Below are 11,526 nucleotides of genomic sequence, written 5' to 3'. Positions count from 1 at the left end.
GACACCGCTGCCACGACGTAGATACCATGTAGGGACTGTAAGTTCATGCACATAGACCATTTTCCAAGTTTCTTTTTGCTTTTCTTCCATTGTATTCTGCTAGGGGTTGCCACGGAGTCAGCAGAATAAGATCGTTTTGTAACGGAAATGTGACGAGGCAGTGTATCGACAAACTTCAGAATCTATTCAAACGAATGTCTTTCGTTACGCAGCTCCAGACGTGGCCAGCCTCGAGGTTCGAAGGAGACGCTGGTTCTGGTGGCTCGATGGGGCATCGTCCGAGTTGGATTCGTCGGTGCTGCCATTGATCTCCTCGTCGTGACAGGCGGATGCCATCGCGTTGGCGCGGCGACGTAACAAGCTACCGTAGCCCAGTGCAAGCGTCTGGGAGAAATCGCGCTGCTTGATGGACTGCCACAGCTTCGCGGGCAAATTGGTAGCAGTGAGGCCGATGCAAGAACGCGGCGGTTCCTCTGAGCGAGCACAGAGAGCGATGGCGCTACGCAGCAGGGCAACAAACTCTTTTTTCTTCTGTTCGCTTTCGCAGTGCACGATGTACTGGCGCGCCGTTCGTCGTTGTCTTCGGCGAAGTGGAGACGCAGGAGAAGTCACCTGGATCGATCTGCCCTCGGGATCATCGACTGCGAGCTGCGACATGCTTCTCGAGAGCGAGTAGCGCCTCTTAACGGGCCTCTTCAGCGTGCTTGGGCTGAGGTTGTGGCAGTTGCAGCGACCGGTTTTCGACGCCACCAGAGCAAAAGAACGCGTGCACGTCTCCGATGCTCTGGTGTCTTCAGTCTCATTAGCCTCGATCACCGTCGCACACGAAAGGCAAATGTGGCGGCGAACTCGCAGCCGGAAGTTGCTCTTGTTAGCGATGAGCAGTGCATCGGAGAGCAGGATAATGCGCTGCCGGTCCTTGCTACAGTCGTGGCCGTTCGAGGTGAGACTTTCGCGCAAAGCTGACTCTTCCCTGGTGATCCCGCTGTTCTCTCCTCCTAGCAGCTCCATTTCACTGTTCACGCTGTTTGTCGAATCGCGAGGCTGCTGGCACTCGCGCCTCTGCGAATGTCTTGCTCGATGTAGGTGAAGAGCTCGAGCTAAGCGTGCGCGTCGGTCCATTAATTGAACGGCCGCAGGCATCTCGCAGAGCAGCGCGCGTCCGGGACGCAGCAGCTCCAACTTGGTCGCAACCTTCGCATTGTCGATGCTGTTGTTAATGTTCTGCAGACGCACGTTGTTCTCAGCATCACGAACACGGGCGTTCACCTGGTCGGACACACGTTGAACACTGTCCAGTGCCTGCTTTGATAAAAGCGCCTCCTCCGGGGACGTAGCGTTCTCGAGAAGAGAGCGAAACAGGAGCGAGTATCGGCAGATGCGCTGAACAGGCTTGATAAGGTCGGACACTGCGTCAAAAGAAGTCTCGTTGTTATCTTCGTGAGAAAGCGTGAAGGCGTCAAGAAGCTTGGCATGCGACTTGAGCTCCTCGGTCGCGGGGAGGTAATTGGAGCAGTACAGTGCGTACACCTTCATGTACTCGACAGTAGAGGCAAAGGCTTTGGTAACTCGGGTAACCGCTTCTAGAGGACCAGATCCAGAGCTGCTGTTCGAGTTTAGTGCGTTTGAAAAGTTGAAAAAGCGACGCTGCTGTGGCGGCTCCATTAGCTTGAGCAGCTCTTTGTGAACCCCGAGGATGAAATGCGCAGAACAGCGAAGAGCTGTGAACGCCGGGAGCTCCTCTTTTGTCTTGATGTATTTGTCCGTGAAAGCAGCGAACGGATCCAGGAATTGGTCGACAAGCGTGGTGATGTCGGACACGTAGTCCTTCTCCGTGGCCGTCATCTCGGAGCAGATGCGCTCGACGGTTGTCCAATTCCGCTTGCTTGGGTGGTCCAGATCCTGCAAGTGACGCAAGAAGCGGGGAGACCGCTCATCATAAGTCATCTTGGCCAGCCGCATCACTTGTGGCGTGCGCGCGACCTCCATCTCGCTGATGGGGAGCTTCGGCGGCACCATCGAGTCCCGCATCCTCAGGTCAAATACGCAAGTGCGAGCGTAGATTGAGCTTAGTAAAGAGAGCTAAGCATAAAACCCCGGACTCGAGCTCGGACTTCACGTTGAGAGCGGCGTGTTGCAGTCTGCCGCGCCCAGCCAAGTTCTAACGCACCGCCAGCGGCCTGGTTGAAGCCCCCGAGCTTTGCGCGCTCATATTTTTAGGCTCAGCGGCATGCGCAGCGTTCCTCGCTTAGCTTCACCGTCTTATGCATTGCCAGCGTGTCGTTGCTGCAGCAGCCAAAGACGACATTATTAAAGCAAAACTTACTACTTGAGTTTCGGGTCTTCCCCCAAAATACGCGCATATCCAGCGGCTTAGAAAGTATAAATACTTACCCGCCCCAGCAATTCAAGTGCGCGCGTTGCCTCATTGCTGCAGCTCAACGGCGAGCTGGTCGGACGTGTTGACACGCAACGAGCGCCCACTTGTCCAGTGCTGGAAGATCAAACCAAGAGGCAACCGTCACATCCACTTCAACGTCTTTTGCCCCATCATGGCTACATCATTGCTGCACCACACCACGTTCACACACGTATCCCCCGCTTAATTCCGCCACCTCCAGTCCAGCCATCATAACCGCATCACCTGGTCATCATGGGTCGCAAGCAGCAGGCTCCTCCGCGGCGCGGCGCCAAGCGCCAGGGCATCGCGGCTCAGGCGCTGCGCGGCGGCGGTAAGAGCCACCTGGGCCAGCAGAACCGCGCGGCGCCCAAGAAGCTGGTGGGCAAGGCGCAGAGCGCGCAGAAGCTGCAGCAGAAGCGCGAGCAGCTCCGCAGCCAGCAGGTGGGGCGCCACCGCGGCGTGGCCTCGGGCCTGAGCCTGGCGGAGCTGGCCGGCCGCGCCGCGCAGAGCTCGCAGCAGTTCGAGCAGACGCAGACGCAGGCGCAGACGCAGGGCGACAGCGAGCTCGTGATCAACGACGCGTCGCGCCGCGCCTACATGAAGGAGCTGCGCAAGGTTGTGGACAAGGCCGACGTGGTGCTGGAGGTGCTGGACGCGCGCGACCCCATGGGCTGCCGCACGCTGGACATGGAGGATGCCATCGGCAACCGCCACGGCAAGAAGCTGGTGCTGGTGCTCAACAAGGTGGACCTGGTGCCGCCGCACGTGCTGCAGCCGTGGCTCAAGTACCTGCGCGGCTTCTACCCCACCGTGGCCTTCAAGGCCTCCACGCAGAACCAGTCCAAGCACCTGAGCGCCAACTTCGGCCGGGCCGACAAGGCCGCGGGCGAGGCCGTGAGCGGCAGCAAGGCCGTGGGCACGGACGCGCTCATGCAGTTACTCAAGAACTACTGCCGCAGCCACGGCGTCAAGACGGCTATCACGGTGGGTGTGATCGGCTACCCGAACGTGGGCAAGAGCTCCGTGATCAACTCGCTCAAGCGCAGCAAAGCCGCCAGCGTCTCGAGCACGGCGGGCCACACCAAGGTCATGCAGGAGGTGCACATTGACAGCAAGATCAAGCTGCTGGACTGCCCTGGCATCGTCTTCGACCACTCGGATTCGAGCGCGTTGCTGCTGCGCAACTGCATCAACACCGAGTCCATGGCGGACCCCGTTGGAGCGGTGCAAGTGCTGCTGACGCGCTGTCAACCGGCGCAGCTCGCCGAGCTCTACCAGCTGCCGGTGGATACAGTGTCCAAGTGCTTCCAGGACGCCGTGCAGTTCCTGGTGCTGGTCGCGCAGGCCAAGGGCAAGCTGGGCAAGGGCGGCATCCCCGACCGCCAGGCTGCTGCTCGCATCGTGCTGCAGGACTGGAACCGAGGCAAGCTGCCGTACTTCACGCCGCCTCCGGACCAGAGCGTCCAGGTGCTCGACACTCAGCTGGTCACCTCGTTCGGACAGGAGTTCAACGTCGCCGACGAGGACCTGAACCCGACGAGCATCTTCCTCGCGGACGGAGACGCTTCCAAGGAGGTCAGCGGCCCGCAGTGCTCGATACCAGTTGCGGCTAGCGGCAACGGCGACGTGGCTATGGCGTCCGAAACGACGAATGAGTCCACGCCCGCCTCCGCTCGCATCAGTCAGATGCTGGGCGACTCGGACTCGGATTCCGACATGGACTCGGACTCGGAGATGGCCGACGACACTGCAGATGCTGGAGGCTACACGCTGCCACAGGCCGCGCTGTCGACCCAGGAGCTGGCCGCCAAGCTGGCCCAGGACGCGCTGAACCCGCAGACGGCGCTGGCGGCCCGACGAAAGGCCAAGCAGTGGCGCAAGCTCAAGCGCCGCGCTGCTCGCCAACAAATGGGCTCGGAGGCCGAGAACTCGTTCAGCGAGCAGTTCGGCAGCATCGTGGGCATCGCTGCGCCGACCTTCACGAGCCCCTTCACCATGACTCAGTAGAGCGACCGGTTTTGACGATACTACGCAGGTCTTAGACACACATAATGCTATTCGATTGTTTTTCTCTTCGGCTTCCTTCGGTCTGCTGCGTCAACTCGCGGGAGCGTTGCGCATCTAGAAAAAAATTGCTGTTGCATTACTCAATGTAGAGTCCATGGACACGGTGATCGTAGCTCAGTTCTGGTCCGGCTGCAGCTAAAACTCTTTCTGTCCTTGTAGTCTTTCTTACACTCGGGGGGACGTCAGCATCCTGGGAGACGTGATGGCGTTCGGTGGCGTGAGCGCCATCTCGTACTCAATGCTCTCTCTGCGTTCGCGCGTGGCGGGGGCCTCCGCGTCCGTCTGCGTGGCGTGATGTCTCTTCCTGTAGATAGCAGCGACAGCCACAACGGCCACGAGAGCCGCCGCGGCAGCGATGGCTGCGATGGCGCCGGCGCCGATCGTCGAGCTGCTCGTAGCGTTTCCAGAGGACAGCGACACCGTCGACGAGTCAGCGGTGGCGCTGTCGTCGTCGCCCACGATTGCGTCGCTGGCACCGACGTCGGAGTCCTCGGAGCCACTGTTCGACGAGCTTCCCTGGGTCGTCGTGGCCGCTGGCGTGGCCGAGGGCGACGTCTTGGTCGCCGCCGGCGTGGGGGTCGGCGTCTCCGTCGAGTTGGTGGTGGTAGCCGCGGGCGTGGCCTTCGGGGCCGTCGTCGTAGCCGCGGGAGTGGCCTTCGGGGCTGTGGTGGTGGCCGCAGGCGTGGCCGTGGGAGCTGTGGTCGTCGCCGCCGGCGTGGCCGTGGGAGCTGTGGTGGTGGCGGCCGGCGTGGCGGTGGGGGCTGTGGTGGTGGCGGCCGGCGTGGCCGTGGGGGTGCTGGTGGTGGGGGCGGGCGTGGGCTTCTCGCCGCAGTCGTAGAGCGGGCGCAGCTCGGTGGTCTGCACGAACCAGCTCTCGTCGTAGTCCTCGTTGCCGTCGAAGGAGCCCGAGCCGTCCAGGTCCACGCTGCCGTCGCCGCTGAAGTCCCAGGTGGCGCACTCGCTCTTCGGCTCCACGACACCGTCGCAGCCCACGGTGGGAAGCACGCAGCCCCAGGTGTCGCCGTTCACGAGCTGGCACACGGCGTCCTCGGGCGCCACGCAGCTGCCGTCCTTGTACGAGGGCAGGTAGGCGTGGCAGTCGGCCACGGCCACGTCGCCCGCCTTGGGGCAGCTGAAGCCCGCGGGCGTCGAGCCCGAGCCGGCGCAGAGCGACGACGCGTCCACCGACAGTGCGTACGTGGCGTCGCGGCACACGCTCACGTCCACGTTGGCGCTGGCGGTCGCGCTGAGCACCGCGAGCAGCAGCACGGGCAGTGCGCGCATCATGTTTTGTGTCTGTGTCTGGTTTGAGGTGGGCGTTAATGTAAAGTACCGCGCAAAGGCGAATGCAGTGCGGGTTACTGGCCAAAAGCGAGAATGCGAGCTGTTGTGAACTGGCATGGGATAGTCGGCCCGCTCTTGCTTGAGCTTTCGCGCAGGTGGCGATCGACAGTGGTCCCACTGTGCGAGGAAAAGTGTGGGTCCAACTAGCATTCGTTTATAAAGGTATAAGACGTTTCTTCCTGGTGTTTGTATACATTATAATACTTGATACGAAATGGATTAGACAGGGTATGTGTTTATGATCGATGTAAGCGGCGGCAAATTTTGGGACGCAGGTGCTGATTGGATGGCCGGACGCAATTTTTGCGTTGAGTGGAAATTGGCGCCAGCTGGCGCCGATGTTCAGCGCGCCGACAGCAGGCGTGTTCGCGCCGGGAAGCGTCATGCTGGCGCGCCGTGCCGATGCAGGATCGCCTGCGGACTTGGTTCGGCAAGCCGCCGGCGGCGGACACCGAGGCGAAACCAAGTTCGTCTTGCGATCGTCCATCAAAACGGTTTCGCCGCAGAGTGGATTTCTGACAAAAACGGGGCGCTGAAACAGTACACGAGGACCCGTCTGATATCGACCTATTTCATATTTCAGTGCCCATTTCATCTACAATTGGGCTGTAAAATGTAAGAATGGGGCGCGAGGTGGATTTTATGGGTTCCTGCTTCCTGAGCCGAGCTGGTCGGCCGAGGTGGCTGCTGGCGGCCTGCATGTTCGAAGCGAAGTGCTGCTGCCTTCCATCAAGGTATGAACGTGCCGGCCGCCGCAGTTCCGCACAATTCGCGAGCGCTTCGACGCTGACGTTGGCGGCCTCGTTTTTCTCGATGCTACGTTTTGCGATGCGACCAAAGAGTTCCGACCTGCAGCGCCGGGGTCACTTGTTATCAACAAGGGGGCTTCCAAGTCGAACTGCGCTGCCGAACGGAGCTGATCCACCGGCTTAATTGTGTGGCGCAGAGCTTGCAGGCAGTCGTTGCAGTCCTAAGGTGGTCGGTACGTGAAAAGACCGCATGCCACCTTCTAAATGGGCCCTCTGTGACAGGGACGGCGTACCGTACTTTTGATGGAGTCAGCGTAGCACTCTGGACCGGAGTCCGATGTGCGTCAGCGCTTGTTGGACACGATCCGAGGTGTACAGTACATGTATCCACCGCAGCAATTAAGGCAATTATTCGCCTCCGAGTTCCTTTTCGATGGCGTCGATCTCGTAGCGTTTAGCTCCCTATGGGCAGTCCCAGCTGCTGGCGTCTTATGCCGGACCCAGTTGCGGCTCTTCAACGGAATGGTGCTGTTCCGTTCCAGGCTTCCACACGACGCGTTCGTATGGCAGTGGCGAGTATGGTGTGCTGCTGGTGAATTGCAGAGTTGGCATTTTAAATGCCGCATTTACCACGCTGTCGTAGTTCAACCGCTGTGCTTCTGGAAGCTGCTCGCACTATTCCTGCGGTCAGCCTAGCGTCCGTGCATGTACTGTTGTCGAGGGGTGAACACCAATCCACGGCGATTAATATCCTGGGTACGGCATTTTAAGCCATCGAGTTTGTCCTACGGGATGGATTGCTGCTGCAGGAATGGCTTCAGTGTCTTGCGCATGGGCCGCTACTGGTGCTGCATATGGAGGAAGACGCAGAAGCAAACGAAGCGTTGAAACATTACGACATTATTGAGGTGTTGGTACTTGCGCTTGGTCGTTGCCGAGAATATGTATACATGGCGATCATTCGTCACTAACAGCGACTGCGTCCTTGGGCGAGGCTGCGGTCTCCTCGCTCGCCTTGTCATCGCCAGCGACCTCTGCTTGGTCAGCAGCAGGGGAGCTGCTGCTCAACGTCGTCTCGGCTGAAGTTTCCGCTGCGACGGGTGTCGTCTTTGGCGTCTTCGCCTTCCTGTTTGCTGCAGCTGTGGGCGTCGTTGCCATCTTCCCCGTGACCACCATCGGCGTCGGAGGCACAGCCATGACCTCGTCATCAGCTTCGTCAGCTTCGTCAGCTTCGTCAGCAGCACTCTGTTCCTCTTCGTCGGCTGAGCTATCAGCGTCTTCCTTGTCTTCCTCGTCCTCCTCGCCTTCCTCGCCTTCCTCCTCATCCACTTCCTCCTTTGTTCGCCTGTTCCTGGCAAGCACAACTGCGACAGCAGCCACAACGACGGCGGCAAAAGCCGCCACCGCTGCGATCACAGCCACGACCTCATCACTGAGTCCTCCACGCCCTGCCGCGTCCGTAGCGGCAAACTTCACCGAGGTAGTCGACTTCCCAGCGGGGAACTCATCGTCCCCAACTTCCGTCTCGCCATTTCCGGCGTTCTTGCCGTGGACAGGAGTCTCTTCGACGTAAGCCTCGGCACTCGACGACCCGCCCCACCCTGTCGTCACCGGCGCCTGTGTCTGTGTCACTGCATTGCTATCCGTAGTCGCCGTACCCGACGTGGGGGTTGTAGTCGGCGTCGGCGTTGGCGTCTGCGTGGATGTCACCGTGTTACTGTCTGTAGTCGCCGTAGCGGATGTCGGGGTCGGAGTCGGCGTCGGAGTCACCGTCTCCGTGGTATCCGACGTCGGCGTATCGGTGTACGTGTCGTAACTGTCTGACGCTGTCGACGTCTCCGTGTCGTTACTCTCCGTCACCGCTGGCGTCGCAGTCGGCGCCTCGGTCGTGTTTGTCTCCGTGGCCGCCGGCGTCGCCTCCGGGGCGGCGGTGGTGGGGGCGGGCGTGGGCTTCTCCCCGCAATCGTAGAGATTGCGCAGCTTGGTAGTCTGCATGAACCAGCTCTCGTCGTAGTCCTCGTTGCCGTCGAAGGACGCGGAGCTGTCCAGGTCCACGCTGCCATCGCCGCTGAAGTCCCACGTCTCGCACGTGGGCTCTTCCGCCGCGGGCGCGGCCTCATTGCAGCCCACGGACGGCAGCACGCAGCCCCACGTGTCACCGGTCACCACCTTGCACACGGCGTCCTCGGGCGCCACGCAGCTCCCGCTCTGGAACGACGGAAGCGTCGACAGGCAGTTGGCCACGGCCACGTCGCCCGCCTTGGGGCAGCTCCATCCCGCGGGCTTCGCGCCGGCGCCCGCGCACAGCGCCGCGGCATCCACCGAGATCTCGTACGTGGCGTCGCGACACACGCTCACCTGCACGGCGGCGGCGCGCGAGGCGCCCAGGGCCGCCACGAACAGCGGGAAGCGAAGCGGCGTCATGCTCCCAGGATCGGCCGAGCGAGAATGGCCAGCGTGGGTGCAGGTGCAGGATCCTGATATTTTTCGGCTTTGACGGGGTCTGCGAGGCGATTGGCTGAGACGCAAAAGGCAAGAGCAGGTGGCTGGCTTCAACTTGACAAGCGAATGGCGAGCTTCCAGCAAGGGATCCCAGTGCTCTCAATTAGCTTCAGCAGTAGGCGCTGGTTCCGCTGATTTGATTGGGGAGCTGCATACGACCTTGGACGTTTGGAGCTGTTCAGTGGCTGGGCTGTATGACTGCTCCTTGGCGTCGCTAGCATCGATGGTGTCGGACTGTTGCTGCTGTTCCCGGACACTTTCGCTGCTGGAGTCGAGCAAGTCGACTACGTCTTGTTGTTCGTCAGTAGACTGTGGGTTTGAGGCGACTGCACACTGCCTCTTCTCGGCAATAAGCTGCGTCATTACTTGGGCCATATACTCGCAGGCACGTCGCTCTTCGCTACCGGTTGGTGTTTGATCCTTCGAGCAGGAAGCTGGCAGGTCATCCATCACTAGATCGTTTGGCACGGGCTCCACGCTAGCCTCTGTGTCTTTTTCTCCACCTCGATTCGATTCAACGTCATCGGGTGTATCCTCTTTGACTTGTGCCACTGCTTCATTCATCGCCTCGAGCGCCATCTCGAGCTCCTCCGCTGTCTGGTCCTGTAGGAAGATCATGTCACGTTGCCAGTTGGGGAACACGCGCTTCACAACAGCCGGCACATCGGCCTCGCAGGGGGTCCAGCTTATAGAAATGTCATCACCGTCGACATTCTCAGGCGCGGGGGCAGATTCTGCTCTAGCTTCCGAGTCTATTTCTCGTTCCAGCTCTGCATCTTCATCGTCGTTATCGGCGCTGTCGGCGTTACCCATGACAAAGCTATCGGAATCCACATCATCATCGCCAAGAAATGCCCGAAGCACGGTGTTGCGGTACAGCAGGGTATCTCGTTGCAGACCAAAAAGCTGCTGGGAAGCGCGCGCCCACATGGAAATTGCGGCCACCGCCGCTAATTCAGCTTGCTTCTCTTCGTCGCAATTAGCTGCAGCTTCACTTACACTCCACTTAGTCGGAGCATATCGCTTCGCCACATCAGACCCATCTTCTGCGTCCGTTTTGCCAGCGTACCGCTCTACTGTGTGTGCCTGCCGGTTGTCCGGGAATATTGCATCTAGCGCCGCCTTTAGATCTAGGAACTTTTTCACCTTGCCTGGAGGCAGCACTTCCGACTTCCGCAGCTTTTCCTTCGTCCTCTCCAATCTGTCCAACGTTTTCACGAGGTTAGCTCGCCGCTTTGCAAGTTTCGCCATTTGAACGTCAAGGTCTTCAAGCTTCTTCTTCGTCGCTTTAAGCTGTATATCCGTCTGCTGCTCTTTATCCATCTTCGACTTGCCAGTCAGCGCTAATGCTAGCTCTATATTTTCTCCAACATCAGCGCGTTTCCTTTTCCTCGGCTTTTTAGGCTTGGGTAAAGCGGCGGGATCTTCATCGCCTTCGGCCTTCGGCTTTCTCGGTTTCTTGGCCCGAGTGGCACCACTTGCAGTGCTTGCGCGCTTTCGTGTCTTCGGTTTTACCTCGCTCGGAGCCTTAACCACAACACGACCACCTAGACACTCGTTGAGGTGCGCCTGCTGCTCGAGCAGATCCAACTGCCCGATCGTCGCTTTGCACACCATGCAGGTCGCAACCACGGAAGTAAACTCATCCACACACACCGCTCTCCTGTTACCGTCCTTATTACCTTTTCGTTTCTTCGCCAAACTCGTCTCAACGTCGTCATTCCCGTCTTTCTTGCTCTCCTTATCACCAACGCTAACCACCACGCTCTTCAACGGTTTGAGCACCAAGTCGTCATGAGCTGGCTCTGTATCGGGCTGACCCACCGGCGTATCACCCGATGCCGCGCCAGCAACAGAAACAGAAGCCGATAATGAAGCTGAACCTGAAGCTGCAGACGCCTCTCTCTCCTCCGCTGACTCGTCATCCAGCACAATCACAACGGGATCCGCTGCAGGTCGTGCCACTAAGGATGCAGCACCCGACGTCAGTACAGACCCACTAGCAGGCGTAGTACTAGCATCATCAACGTCTCCCTCCTCTCTACACTGCTGTCCGTGCACAACCTGCACGAAGCGCAGACTGGTCCTGCCCACGGCCACCACATCTCCGTCGCCCAGCGGATAATCCTGCAGAGGCTTCAGCGAGCTGCCGTTGAGCTTCGTGCCGTTCGTGCTCTTGGCATCGCGCAGCGCGACTCTCTGGCCGCCGTCTACGAAGCGGAACTCGGCGTGGACGCTCGACACCTCCAGGTCCTTGGGCAGGCGCAGCCAGCAGCGCTTCTTCCGGCCGATAGAGAGAGGGCGAGCGTGGGACGGCGAGGACGGGGACAAGGGCTGGTCGCTGGAGCAGTAGCAATGCACGCAGCCGCTGTGCGGGCCCCGCGTCGCCTCCAGCCGGAAGCAGCACGACGGCGGAGTCGCCGCCATGCTGGTCAAGCACAAAAGTTGCACTTACCAATAGAA

The 11,526-nt window shown here is 60.0% G+C and overlaps 5 protein-coding genes across 7 annotated transcripts; 1 reads left to right on the top strand and 4 right to left on the bottom strand.

The window, feature by feature from the left end:
- Window positions 1-204: 204 nt before the first annotated feature.
- On the bottom strand, window positions 205-2,019 carry IUM83_05171 (the record flags this gene model as incomplete). Of its 2 annotated transcripts, none has more annotated exons than XM_067929291.1 (1): window positions 205-2,019. In XM_067929291.1, one exon carries the CDS (start codon window positions 2,017-2,019, stop codon window positions 205-207), a length of 1,815 nt encoding a protein of 604 aa, XP_067794734.1. The 2 variants fall into 2 exon arrangements, with proteins under 2 accessions (XP_067794734.1, XP_067794733.1); XM_067929292.1 differs by having other exon boundaries at window positions 205-657.
- Window positions 2,020-2,653: 634 nt separating this feature from the next.
- IUM83_05170 (guanine nucleotide-binding protein-like 3) lies at window positions 2,654-4,408 on the top strand (the record flags this gene model as incomplete). Its single annotated transcript, XM_067929290.1, has 1 exon — window positions 2,654-4,408. One exon carries the CDS (start codon window positions 2,654-2,656, stop codon window positions 4,406-4,408), a length of 1,755 nt encoding a protein of 584 aa, XP_067794898.1.
- A 225-nt stretch (window positions 4,409-4,633) lies between these two features.
- On the bottom strand, window positions 4,634-5,755 carry IUM83_05169 (Carbohydrate-binding protein; the record flags this gene model as incomplete). Its single annotated transcript, XM_067929289.1, has 1 exon — window positions 4,634-5,755. One exon carries the CDS (start codon window positions 5,753-5,755, stop codon window positions 4,634-4,636), a length of 1,122 nt encoding a protein of 373 aa, XP_067794729.1.
- Window positions 5,756-7,518: 1,763 nt separating this feature from the next.
- On the bottom strand, window positions 7,519-8,985 carry IUM83_05168 (Carbohydrate-binding protein; the record flags this gene model as incomplete). Of its 2 annotated transcripts, none has more annotated exons than XM_067929287.1 (1): window positions 7,519-8,985. In XM_067929287.1, the coding sequence occupies one exon, from the start codon at window positions 8,983-8,985 to the stop codon at window positions 7,519-7,521; it is 1,467 nt and encodes a 488-aa protein (XP_067794870.1). The 2 variants fall into 2 exon arrangements, with proteins under 2 accessions (XP_067794870.1, XP_067794869.1); XM_067929288.1 differs by having other exon boundaries at window positions 7,519-8,556.
- Window positions 8,986-9,162: 177 nt separating this feature from the next.
- IUM83_05167 (SMAD/FHA domain) lies at window positions 9,163-11,490 on the bottom strand (the record flags this gene model as incomplete). The annotated part of the gene is made up of 1 exon (XM_067929286.1): window positions 9,163-11,490. The coding sequence occupies one exon, from the start codon at window positions 11,488-11,490 to the stop codon at window positions 9,163-9,165; it is 2,328 nt and encodes a 775-aa protein (XP_067794731.1).
- Between the last annotated feature and the right edge of the window lie 36 nt (window positions 11,491-11,526).

This window comes from Phytophthora cinnamomi, assembly GCF_018691715.1.
Source record: "Phytophthora cinnamomi strain GKB4 chromosome Unknown Contig23, whole genome shotgun sequence".
NCBI lineage: Eukaryota > Oomycota > Peronosporomycetes > Peronosporales > Peronosporaceae > Phytophthora > Phytophthora cinnamomi.
The sequence above is the reverse complement of the archived record's forward strand: the minus strand, read 5'-3'. Positions and strand labels throughout refer to the sequence as shown.